The sequence below is a fragment of the Aquila chrysaetos genome, chromosome 5, assembly GCF_900496995.4.
Source record: "Aquila chrysaetos chrysaetos chromosome 5, bAquChr1.4, whole genome shotgun sequence".
Lineage (NCBI taxonomy): Eukaryota > Metazoa > Chordata > Aves > Accipitriformes > Accipitridae > Aquila > Aquila chrysaetos.
The window spans coordinates 75,170-87,905 of NC_044008.1; the positions used below are offsets into that span (position 1 = coordinate 75,170).

The following is a 12,736-nucleotide window of genomic DNA, read 5'->3' on the forward strand; positions in this document are numbered from 1 at the left end:
TGTGTGGCAGGCAATTCTCTAATGCCACAGCTGCACACCTACTTAACACAGAGTCAGATATTAGGTCCAGCGTATCAACACTGTCACTGAGAAGCAAGAAAAGAATCCTTCTACTGTTACCACCTCAGCACTCCTAACTACTTCAAGCATTTAGTGCTGGGGATTTTTAACTGAATATATACAAAATGTATCTCTTTCCTTTTCCTTGTTACAGGTATTGAATCAAAGATCACCAATTAACATATGGAGTCTACAGAGTATCTATGTCCTTTAAACCCATTCTGAAAAATTTATGAAGGCTTTTAGAAGGACTTACAGGTCAGTGAAATAAGAATAAGTAAAAAGCTACTGTTCCTCAAAAGATGTCACCTACAGACAAGGTCTTTGGAAGCAGGTTGAATACACAGACAAGGAAAGCTTTAATTGCACTTAAGCTTAGAAGTAGGACAGGAAAAACAAAGAAACAACAGAAGTGCAGGAAGCTTTAAGAAGCCAGGGATATTCATAATTTATAAGGCTGGGGCAAAGCAGTTGCTAGGGGGGAAGGATGGGTGGATTAGTTTGCTTACTTGGGATTAGCTTTCAGGACTGATATTTACAGTCGGATTTGGAAAAGCTTCTGATAAAGCCCTTGCACACTGGCCACTACATGGAGTACCACAATTAAGGACAGTAGCACAGTCACAAAGTTCCCAGAGCCCAAGCTTTCAAATATCATGTTTTTCCAAAATGTATAAACTCTTACATCTGAACATAATTTGTGTTTACCCACTTTAAAAGTTTAAGAGGAGCCTCAATTGTTCTGTATACATATACCAACTGCTTAATGAAAAGACATAAGCTGATATTTTGATTCTGCTGAAAATGAGGCACTCTGTTAAAAGCCCAGGAAGTAATAGTACCAATTAGATATTTAAAATACAGCCTTCCCATGGGGACCCCATCATGGAGAGGGAGGAAAAAAAAAGAAGAAAAAAAAAAAAAAGCCCTAACCTAAATTTTTCATCTTCAAATGACAGGGTATCTGTCTAGGAAACATCACCATTACTCAAGACAGCATCTACTTAGGGAAATAATCATAAGTAAATAAAGGAATCTATAGCTTCTCAGTAGGTCTAACCTTACAAGAAAGTATCTAAAAAGTGCTTTCTGGGTCAAATACATAATATTGCAGGTAACTGCCCTAACATCATACCTCTTAAATGATGTTCTAACTCAAAACCAATAAGGCTCTGGTCCACACCATTTCCACTGGAGACTGTATCAAGACCTCATTCCTCTAATTAGAAGGCCATTTTTCTTAATGGCTAATTTACTTCCATCCATTCACCTGTCAGTACTGTCCTTTCACTTTAACAGTCCTCCCACTTTCTTGGTGCTTACCTTCCTCATACAACTGTAGACAGAAATTATGTTTCCTCTCTGCCTTTGGTTGACTAAATAGCCAAGCTATTTTGAGTGTCTAGTAAAAGCAGCTACTAACATGACCAGAGAATGGAAACTCTTTTGCTGCTCTCAATTTATCTTTCCTAATTTCAGGTGAACAGAACATGACAACACTCCACACAAGGCCTTGCCACTCTTAGTACAATAGTTGTAAGGATAACTGTTTGCCTTACATAAAAAGAGTAGGCCTCTTTTTAAAATCTACATCACATTGATTAACTGATGATAAGCTTTGTCTCATTTTGCCTTCTTCAACTGATAAATTTGAATTTTGAAGCAAGAACACTCACTAGTCCCTAACAGCAAGTCTACACAAAATAATGTAACAGCACACAGCTCTACACATGCTACGTCTGAATAAGCTAAAAAAAAGCCTCAGCAGCAGGACAGCAATGCAAAGTGACATAGCTAAACAGCCTCCAGGGCCTTCACTGTCCTCTGCAGCTGGGGGATTTTTTTTCATGGCCTTGCAGTACACAGTGGCAGGATACCACAAGTGCTTGATCTTGCACTTATTAAATTTCCCTTTATTTTTATATTGTGTCAATCTTCAAGATCATCCAATTCTTCCTGTGTGAAAACCAAATGCTGCTTTGCATTGAGAAAGATTCTCAAGATTGTATTGTAAAGTGAATTACAGTAGCACATTTCTATGATTTTATGATGCCATCAATCAAAAATAGTAAGCACAGGTCACGGAACCAATCTTTACTCCATTAGTAGTCACCTCTCACCTGACAGCTCTCACAGTCACACTTTAATGTTTCCTTTAATCTTTTAATCTTTTTTTTCAATGTTTCAAATAACCCTTACCTTCTCTGCTTTAATGAACATCATCTGATGCCCTGCAATCTGTTTGGACTTCTCTCACATTTCCCTTGCCTAATATTACTAACTTTTTAAAGAAAACTATGTGGTCAGCAGAACAATTTTAAGTTTTCAAAAATTACCAGCCTCAACGGGAATTTCTAGATAGTAGCTAATAGCTTCTTTAATGCCTTCATACAGGACACCTTCCCCTCTTTTTTTACATAGATTTACACAATTATGGCTTGTTAACCATAAAACTTTGTGGCGGCACAGGAAGCTAAATGGCTGGAAAAAAAAAAATATATATTTACATTTAAGTTCCTGCCTTTCAATTTTAATGACCTCCTTACCTCGTTGTTCTTGTATTTCAGCCAACCTTCCTTCTCCTTCACTGTACTCACATGACACATAATATTTTGAAACTTACAGCTCAGATAGACATGTGATTTCTGCAGGAAAGAACTTAGCTACAACAGATTACTGAAGGTATGCAAAGTGAAACCAGCTCATACCCTTGAGGAGATCAAGTTGTGCACTCCAAGGGCATCTGCAGTACAAGGAAGCTGGACAGACTGGCTTCCTACAGCATAGACATCCTTGCTGAAACTATGAGTTGTAAATGTCCTGCTAACAAGAGAGATAGGACCTGCTAGCTCACTGGGACCTAAACTGTAGGGTGGCACCAGATTATCAGTAGAGGCTAACATCTTTTAAGTAGCCCTGTTCTCCCAACCTTGGTATACTCTTGATCTTCTGACAAGGTCTGTGCAGGCAATGGTGATCCTTTCTCTGTCAGCTCCTCAATGCGTTTGTTCAGAGAGGCCAATCTGGCTTTGGCCTGAAGTTTAAGCTTCATCAGCTTAGCATCTGCAGCCTCTCGCTCTTCCTGTAAAAGAAGGATACAAACTGACTGCACTTAAAATTCCAGTGCTATCAACCTGAAAGCACCACTTGGAAAAGTTACATAATTTGACAGTCTGCTGTTCTTCGTCCAAACCTGCCTCCCCAGTAACAGTGCTAATTAAAACACATCCAGGAAACAAATTTGCTCTGAAACACTATACACAGCAAAATAGTTAGCTTCTGCTCTAGTACTTTCTCTTCAAGGAATAGATCCCACAAGGGACTTCTCCTAGCACCTAGTACAAAGTCAGTCTGACTTCCTCTACTATATGCAGTCCCTCAACACTATCTCAAGTAACTGCACTTTCTTTCATGTCACACTTCAAATTAAGCAATATGTATCTTTGGTTATGTGCCATAAAACCACTGGACTGCTGGGTGACTGCAGCACAGCCTACTCTTTGTCTCAAACACTCTGAAGTGGGGAAAGAAAAACCTCACACAAAAGATGTTAGTATTTATTAGAGCCACCAGGAATCTGCAGGGGCCTTGAGGAGCTCCAAGACGGAATGCTACCTAACTTGGATGTAACTGATCCACTCTAGAAGGAATTACCCCTCAGAAAAATGAACAGATGCTATACTACATCTCTTGGGTTAGGGTCCATTCTTTGGATTCCAATACTTCTCTGGAATTGATGCATTTAGTAGCACAGGTGTCTCAGATGTTCAAAAGAAACTAGAGACTGGCTTGCACAGAAAGCTGAAGCAGCATTTTACTCTTGCTCCCAGGTCCTCGGTGAAAGAAATGATACCTTGAGTACAGTTTCTTTTTGCTGGAGCAGGGCATCCTTTTCTCGGATCAAATCCTTTAGCTGAACAACTAGTTTTTCTGTTTGGGCTAGGCGCTCCAATAGCTCCTCAGGTGCCTCCTCCATGCTTTCTGCTTCTGGCTCTAAAGCTTGTACCTGCAACAGTGAAATGTGTGCTCTGGAGGAAAAAAGTCTAAACAGACTGCAGCATAGCATCCAGATGATATCTTCATACTCCCAAATGCTGCACTCTGTTACTTGCAAGCATTTCATGCAGCCTATAGAACTATACACAATTAGGTGATACCAGGAGGAAACCTCAGGATACCCATGAGCCAATACACAAAAAGAGAGCACCTTTGATGAACACAACATGAGCAAATCTGAAGAGAGTGGCACTGGAAACACTCTACCACTCACACACTATCCACCATCTCAAGTGCCAAAGGGCAACATACAGATCAAGCCTTCCACTGTCACGCAATCATGCAGAGCTCCCCTTTCTGCTACACAGAATCATTAGCACTCATAACGGTCTTTCTTCACCCTAATTCTAGTTTGTTTTCTAGGATCATCTTGAGATGTGGAAACTAAGGAGATCATGGTCTGCCCCACAAAAGTGCTGACTTAAGAGGTTAGGAATATAGGAGAAGCAGAGTGGAATGACAGCTCAGTCTAGTGCTCAGCAATGAAGAAGCAGGAAACAGTTCTCACTGCAGTCGAATGATTCACATTCCCCAAACTAGCGCTCAGTAAGATCTGAAAGTCTTTAAATAACACTGTACTTACAGCAATAGAGGATTCAGTAACTGCATCTCCATCATCACCTGACAGCTCTTGTAAAACAGTACTTGCTAAACCCGACAAACGGCTCAGCATCTTCAGCCTAAAACAAAAGAAAAAGTCAGAATACAGAGTCAAAATTGCTAAGAAGAATAAGCATCTCTTCATGCTGATCTTTAATGTTATAGAGGTGACCAGGCTTACAGGGAATAAATCTCCTCTGCCAAGAGAGATAAGCAAAAGTAAAACCTCAGTAATAAAGAAATGATCATGTTAACAAAAGCAGCCAGACTCTGAACATAAAAGCAGAGGATGTGCTGGTTAAGACACATGAAGATACGTTTACCACTCTACATGTATGATTGAAAAATACATTTTTATACCAGATTTTAAGTCACCCTCATAGATAATTCTTAATCTTTCTTAACAATGGCATTACAGAACCATGATCTGTTCAGTTTACTCAAAAGAAGAGTAAGTGATTCTTAAATGAAGTCACTTTTTTACAGGCCAAACACGTCCTGTAAATACATAAAAGAAGCTTTCTGTTACTAAGTAGTGGGAATGGTGAACTCACCCCTGATTGCCGAGTAGATGCAAGTGTATCACATTAGAGAGATGATGAGATGTCTGCATGTCACATATGTGACAGGACAGGACCTCGACATAGGGGAATAGTCTGGAGAGAGCATATATTCCCCGTCTGCTGCTTAGCATACCTTTGCTTTTCTTGAAATTCAGGAGCCAGACTGATCCAGCAAGTGGAGGTGAAGAACCAGAAAAATGCAGCAGTACCAGCCAGCAATACGTAATTTTACATTTTGGGGAGAGTGGCTGATTAAGTTCTCCATTATTAACCCAGACAATGGGATGCAATCCACCTCAGTAAGTTCACCAAATTGTAATGAGCATTTGATAAGCCTAAGCAGACAGCTGCCAGCCAGAGGGATCTCAACAGGCTAGAGAAACAGATGGATAGAAACATCATGAAGTTCAGAAAAGGCAAATACAGAGCCATACACCTGGGATGGAACAAACATATGCTGGGGACCAAATGGCTGTAAAACTGTGTTGCAGAAGACAACCTAGGGATGCTGGTGCATAAACTCAACATCGGTCAGCAGTGTGCTCTCACAGCAGAGAAGGTCAGCTATATACTGAGTTGTATTAGTAAGACTGCAACCGGCAGGTTGAGGGAAGCAATTATTCCTTTCTATTCAGCACTTGTAAGACTACATTTGAAGTACAGGGTCCACTTTCAAGCTCCCTGATACACAAAAATAACAGGGACAAACTGAAGCAAGTACAGCAGAAAGCCCCCAGGATGTTTGGGATTGGATTATAAGATATACAGAAAGGCTAAGAATGCTGGGCTTGTTCAGCCGTGAGTACAGTGGGTAAGGAGGGGGATATAATTGCTGTCTTCCCTATAATCACCTATTAGGTAGCTAAAGACAGAGCCAGACACTTCTTATGAGGTGCACAGCAGATGGACATGATGCAGTGGACACAAGTTGCAGCATAAGAAATTTCAATCAGAAAAAAGAAGTATGCACAGGGAAGATGATAAAAAATAGGAGTAGGCTCATAGCAACCTGATCTAACTTTGAAGTTAGCCAAGCTAAGAGCAGAGGGTTTGGCCAAATGAACTCCCAAGGTCCCTTAAGACCTAAATCATTCTAGTACTCTATGAAGAAGGGTCACATGTGACACTTGACATATCTCTTAAGAGAAAAGCTATAAATCTATCGCAACTGTAAGTCCATGCCCGTAAATGGCAAAATAATTTGTACAAATTAAAAGAATCACCAATAGTGCAAACTGAAACTAGGCAAACTCACATTAGCCATAAGATCAGGTTTACATTACAATAATTATCTCCATCAAATGGAATCTTTTACTGTTGACAAGATGTCTCTGTTTAGCTAGAAGTAGGCTTCTAAAGCTGGCTACAATGACGCACTCATTCCTGACCTCCTTTATCTTAGTAATTGTGGAAATATTGACAATGGAGAGAACAGTAGTGCATTATTTTTCTGTAGCAGTCACACCTTCTAGCCACCTGATTTTGCAGTAGTAGAAAATGTCCACAATGCACATTAGAGTATCAATAGCAGAAAAGGGCATGTGAACACCAACCTCTTTCATGCACTCAGTAGCTCATAGGTCTGCTTATTCAGTAGTAAAGAGGTTTCCAAGGCAGGGCAGTCATACGCAGATCCTTCAGTCATTCTTTTTTATCTCTTGGGTACCGACGGGTTGCATGAACCAAGGCTCTTGACAGAGAAAAAAAAAAAAAAACAGAGGAAAATAATTTATCCAACAGTAAAGAAATAAGCCCATTCTTCATCCTACACAGTACACTTTAGGATTATTACAGTCAGTCATTTGCAATAAGCATAAAAAGTGAAAAGTCTTCCCTGTTTGGGAAACCGGATTTTTCCTGTTCTTGCAGAGACATGCCCTGGTTTCTTATGCTCTATGGCATGGGCTTAGTCTCTTCAGCCTACAGAACAAAATGCTCAAGAAGCAGTTAGTGAAGCAAAAAGACATGAGAAGAAGCTGGGCCTCAGAAAGTCTCTTGCAAAGAGTTCCAGAGGATGAAACTACTCAAGAAGCATACTGTCAGAAAGCCAGGACTGTCCACATTCTGTATCAATACAATAGCCAGTGAAAAAAGTACTAGTACTTTGCTTACTTCTCAGCTGGTCCTGGGTGAGACTGAGGCATGGAATTCCAGAATAATATAGTTTTACAGTTCCTACTAGAGAAATTCCTTCTGTCAACATCAACTGTTCACCAAGCTGGTAATATAAAAGACTAATTTAAAGACCTGGAATCCCTGGTTCATTATAAGAATAATAAAGTATTTATAGTTTTGTAAACCACCACTCCCACAATGCCCCAAGGAGGAACAGAACCTGCTGTCTTGGCGGTGGTAAAAGCACATTTTAGAAAACAGTCATTCAAATGCAAAAATGCCTCTTTCTGACTGTCGCCAATATTTGAAGAGGATAGATCTGATCTTCCTATTGAGCATTAGGCCACAGCTTCTTAAAGTCACAAATGTACAATATATGCTTGAGATGTGACGTAAGGTAATATAAGATAACATGATTCAGGACTGATAGAACCAATAGATGAATTATTAGAAGTGGTATTAGAAATATGGAAAAAAAGTAGAATCTAGGCATCTGCAGACATCCATTGTAACCAGAAATATGTACGGGGCTCAGCACATACCTGCATGATACAGGCATTACAATTTCAAGCATGTGTACATGGACTATGTTGCGAAAAAATTACCTGGCCTTTGTCCAGGCTGGCTATATTAACCCGATACTGAGCTCAAGCTAATATGCCTTGCTGGGCTTGGCTCACAGTTGGCCTCCTCAAAATGCAAATAGAGGAACTGAGGCCTGTCTGCACCTATTTGCACAGGCATGGACTTTAATAACCTGAACTCAAGGCTTAAAAATCCATGTCTTTTGAAATCACTTCTAAATTGTATTCTCAGGTGAGCTGAATATGGCAAGGAATGTGAAGGGGAATGAAAAGTGATTCTATAACAGCAAAAGGAAGCCCAGGGAAAACACAGGCCCACTGCTAAATGTGGCCCTGATCACAGAAAAGACTGAGGTTCTCACTGTCTTCTTTCCCTCAGTTGTTAGCAGCAAGACCAGGCTTCAGGAATCCCAGTCCACCGACACCTGATGGAAAGTCTGGAGCAAAGAAGACTTACCTTATGTGGAAAAGGACCAGGCTAGGGAGCACAAACTGCTCATACACAAGTCCACCGGGCCTGACAGGATGCACCCAGAAGTGCAGAGGCAGCTGGCTTATACCACTGCAGAGTGTACCCTCAGCAACATTGCAGCTGACAGAAAACTAGGAGTGGCTGATGCCCCACAAACAGGTGTGCTGCCATCCAGAGGGACCTGAACAGGCGGGGGAAATGGGCCAATGGGAACCTCATGAAGTTCAACAAAGGGAAATGCAAACTCCTGCACCTGGGGAAGTATAATGCCATGCACCAGTACACGCTGGAGGCAGACCATCTGGAAAGCAGCTCTGCAGAAAAGGACCTGGGAATCATGGTGGGCAACAAGCCGACCACAGCCATCAATGCACCCTCATAGCAAAGGCCAACAGCATCCTGGGCTGCATTAGGAACATTACCAGGAGGAAGGCGATCCTTCCTCTCTACTCAGCGCTGGTGAGGCTACATCTGGAGTAGTGTCCAGTTCTGGGCTCCCCAGAACAAGAGAGGTGGGAACTTGTTGGAGCAAATTCAGTGAAAGACAACAAAGAGAAGGCTCAGGGAGGATCTTATCACAGAATGACAGAATGGGTGAGGTTAGAAGAAGCCTCCAGAGGTCATCTGGTCCAACATCCCTGCTCAAACAGGGCCACCTACAGCCAGTTGCCCAGGATTGTGTCCAGACAGCTTTTGAATATCTCCGAAGATGGAGGCTCCACAACCTCCCTGGTCAACCTGTGCCAGTGCTTTGTAACACACACAGTAAAAAAAGCATTTCCTGATGTTCAAAGGCAACCTCCTGTGTTTCAGTTTGTGCTCATTGCCTCTCATCCGGTCACTGGACACCACTATAAAGACCCTGGCTCAGTCTTCTTTGAACCCTCCCTGAGAATAATTCCAGGAACAAGCATAACATAGCTTTAAATACTGTCCTAAAGCCAACAGTCCACGCACAAGGTGGTAGCTGTCATATGAATTAGCCTCAAGGACTTGTGGCAGGAATACCCTAGTGTGTGCACTTCGTATTTAGTTCTGAGCTTATAGCAGGAAAGCATTATACAATGCTGGCCAATTTCATCATAAACAGAAGTAGACAAACACAAAAGGACAGAGGTTATTCACTGTTCCACTGCCTCACCCAAATAAAGTAAACAGTACAGCTCTTGGAGACAAGACAGACTATTGCTCTTCCAGAGTCATACTGACTTTGGTATGGATTTCCAATTTTGTAATTAATAGCAGAACACAGAAGACCTGCACTGTGTTCATGATGTAAGCCGGTATAGTTTGTGTTCTGGCTGTAGTTGAAAATAATGTTTCGCTCAGCATTCCTATGACTAATGAACTTTTGCTCATGAGACTTTACTTTGAACACTGGGACTACCAGTGGTGTTCTTGAAGAGGCTCCTTTACTCTGAAATATACTTCCCTTACTGACCCAAACAGCTTAAGTCCATTACTAGTCACAGCACTGTCTGCCTCAGAGTAATAAGCAGTGCATAAATCCATGCACCTAGGTATCAGCCACAGGGAAGAAAGACTTGACAGTGTTTTTGCCCTAATTTATTCTATTATAAGTTTATTATACATAAATTAAGTTTAATTCTTTGCATTTCCCTTCTTTTGAAGGCAAACGGGCATTGAAGGCACTGCTGCCGTACACAAGCCCTGGACCAAACTTCTCACACTGTGCAAAGGTGCTCTGAAAGACACAAGGATCAAAGGAGCGCATCACATCTTGACCACTGCTGTCATCCACAATCCCAGGCCTCAGGAGCTAGGAACAACCTTCCACAAAGGGAAGGGGAAGCCAGCACCGATACAGCTACAGGAACGCACTGCTGCCCCGCCAGTCCCGCAAATTTATCGACGAGAGCTTAGTTGACCTCAATGCCTCCGGCGGGCCTCACAGGGCAGAAACCTTCCCAGGACGGGCTCCGCTACCGCTTACGTCTGGGCACCGCGGTCAGACCGCCGGCGAAAAGCAGCGTGCTCGCAGCGTGGGCACCGGCGTGGCGGGGCCCGCCGGACCACAGAGCCCGGGAGAGAGAGGGCCGTCGCCGGCCCAGCCCGCCCCACTGTTCCTCACCCCCCTGGACCCCAAGAAGCTGCGGACCCGCCCCTGTTGGGCCCCGCAGGCCCGCGGGGCCGCTCCCAGCGGGGCTGCCAGCCGTGTCCCGGAGCTGCACGGCGGAAGGAGCCCGGTCTGGGACCGCTGCCGAGAGCAGGGCGACAGCGCCGAGCCCACACAGCGAGAAAAGAACACCGACAGGCGGAGGGGAGACACTAACCTGCCGACGACCCACTCCCGACGACCCCAGCGACGGCTCCGCTGCTGTAACGTCAACCCCGCCCCCAGCCACCTCAGCACCGGAACACTCCGCAGCGGCTTCCGCCTCCAGCGCGGCCCCGCCTCCCAGCAGGAGCATAGCCGGTCAGCTACGGAGACAGGAAGATCGACGTGATCATCAGCTAATGGCGGCGAAGCAGCCGCCTCGGCGCCGTGGTTATCCTGCAACATGGCACAAAATCACCAATCCCCAATAGGTCTTGGGGACGCGCCCACTAACAAGGAAGCAACCAATCAGCCAAGGCTCTCGGAGCATATTTAGGGGTGTGGCGACACGGCGGCTGAGGTAGTGTGTCTCTTTTGCGCGTGCGCGGGCTGCGCCGTACGTGCTGCCAAGTCTGGAGGTGGTTCGGGTGGGAAGGGAGGTTGAAGGCTCACGCGGTGGTCCAGCGCCCCTGCCCCGGGCAGGGACATCTTCCACTAGATCAGGTTGCTCAGAGCCCCGTCCAACCTGAGCTTGAACGCTTCTAGAGATGTCCAATCTAAACCTGGCCTCATTCAGTTGATAAACTGTTGCCCCTTGTCCTGTCACTACAGGCCCTGGTAAAAAGTCTTTCTCTGTCTTTCTTATAAGCCCCCTTTGTATATCACTATCAAAAGGCTGCAGTAAGGTCTCTTTGGAGCCTTCTCTGGGCTGAGCAACCCCAACTCTCTCAGCCTTTCCTCACGGGAGAGGTGTCCCAGCCCCGCGGTCATGTCCGTGGCCCCCTCGACCTGCTCCAACAGGTCCATGTCTGTCTTATACTGAAGACCCCAGAGCTGGATGCAGTGCTCCAGGTGGGGTCTCACCAGAGCGGAGCAGAGGGGCAGAATCGCCTTCCTCGAGTTGCTGGCCATGCTTGTTATGAGGCCCAGGATACGGCTGGCTTTCTGGGCTGTGAGCACACCTTGCTGGCTCATATTCAGTTTTAAATCCATCAGTACCCCCGAGTCCTTCTCCACAGGGCTGTTCTCCATCCCTTCACCTCCTAGTCTGTATTGCCCCAATCCAGGGGCGTTGCCTTGGCTTTTTTGAACTTCATGAAGTTCATGAAGATTTCATGAAGTCTAAGCAGCGCAATCTCCCTCGCCTCCCGGCTGTCTTCATCATGTGTTAGCATATACATTCAAATGCACTCGTATTCCTGCTTCCGATGTGACTGTGTAGTCCTGTCATTGGGTATTGCCATAGGCTCTGCACTGAGTGCGCAAGGCCTCAGGACTAAGGCTCACCAGGCCTGCTCTGGATTTTTCATGACCTGCCTGCAGTTTTCTTTCACTTCGCTTAGCTGTGAGAGCAATTTCTCTAATTATCAGGTGTCTATGGCTAATTTATTTTACTTATTTCTCCTTGTGTGGTACAACCACGTTTTTATATAGGTAGTATTAACAAGCAGTTATTCTAGGTAGAAGGAGATATTTACAACGCTAACACAATGATGTAGAGTAGAGAAATATAGGCCTGGTAAAACAGCTGAGGTCTTGAGAAGTGGAGACACAGGATTTGGCATAGAGGAGAACAGAAACGGAATGATAAGAGATGGGGCACAGGCTTTGTGCTGGAGACCCCATGGCTATAAAGAACTAACTAATGATTAGTTTAAAAAATGCAGACCCAGTGCTGGACAAAACCGGTTTTAGGGGTAACAAAGTAAATGTATCTAAGATATGTACAGGGCACCATATAGAGTAAATTCAAATGTAAATGTAAAAAGAAAGAGAAAGGTATAAATTTATGTTAGCAAACATATATACATGAGCCTAAGTGGAAGGAAAGAGAAGAAAGGGAAAACAAAAGAAGAGAGGATGAGGAAACCATTAACAAGAACAGCACATTCCTCCCGGTGAAGGACTCCAGATGCTGACAACTTGCCATGACACCTCTCCACCACAAACATCAGAGTGAACCACAGATCTTAATATCCAGAGGAGCAGTAGTCAGATGAGTGTAACA

The 12,736-nt window shown here is 43.9% G+C and overlaps 1 protein-coding gene across 7 annotated transcripts in view; it reads right to left on the reverse strand.

Moving 5' to 3' along the window:
• GOLGB1 (golgin B1) overlaps positions 1-10,958 on the reverse strand; it is a 52,480-nt gene extending 41,522 nt beyond the window's left edge. For 2 of the 7 annotated variants that reach the window (XM_030013857.2, XM_030013854.2), the window contains exons 1-5: positions 10,745-10,842; positions 6,833-6,969; positions 4,700-4,796; positions 3,914-4,066; positions 2,990-3,142 (exon numbers count right to left, since the gene is read on the reverse strand). In XM_030013857.2, coding sequence (XP_029869717.1) covers positions 2,990-3,142; positions 3,914-4,066; positions 4,700-4,789 — 396 coding nt within the window. In that variant the 5' untranslated portion in view covers positions 4,790-4,796; positions 6,833-6,969; positions 10,745-10,842. The other 5 variants (XM_041123447.1, XM_030013855.2, XM_041123449.1 and 2 more) reach the window with 5 other exon arrangements.
• Positions 10,959-12,736: the final 1,778 nt, after the last annotated feature.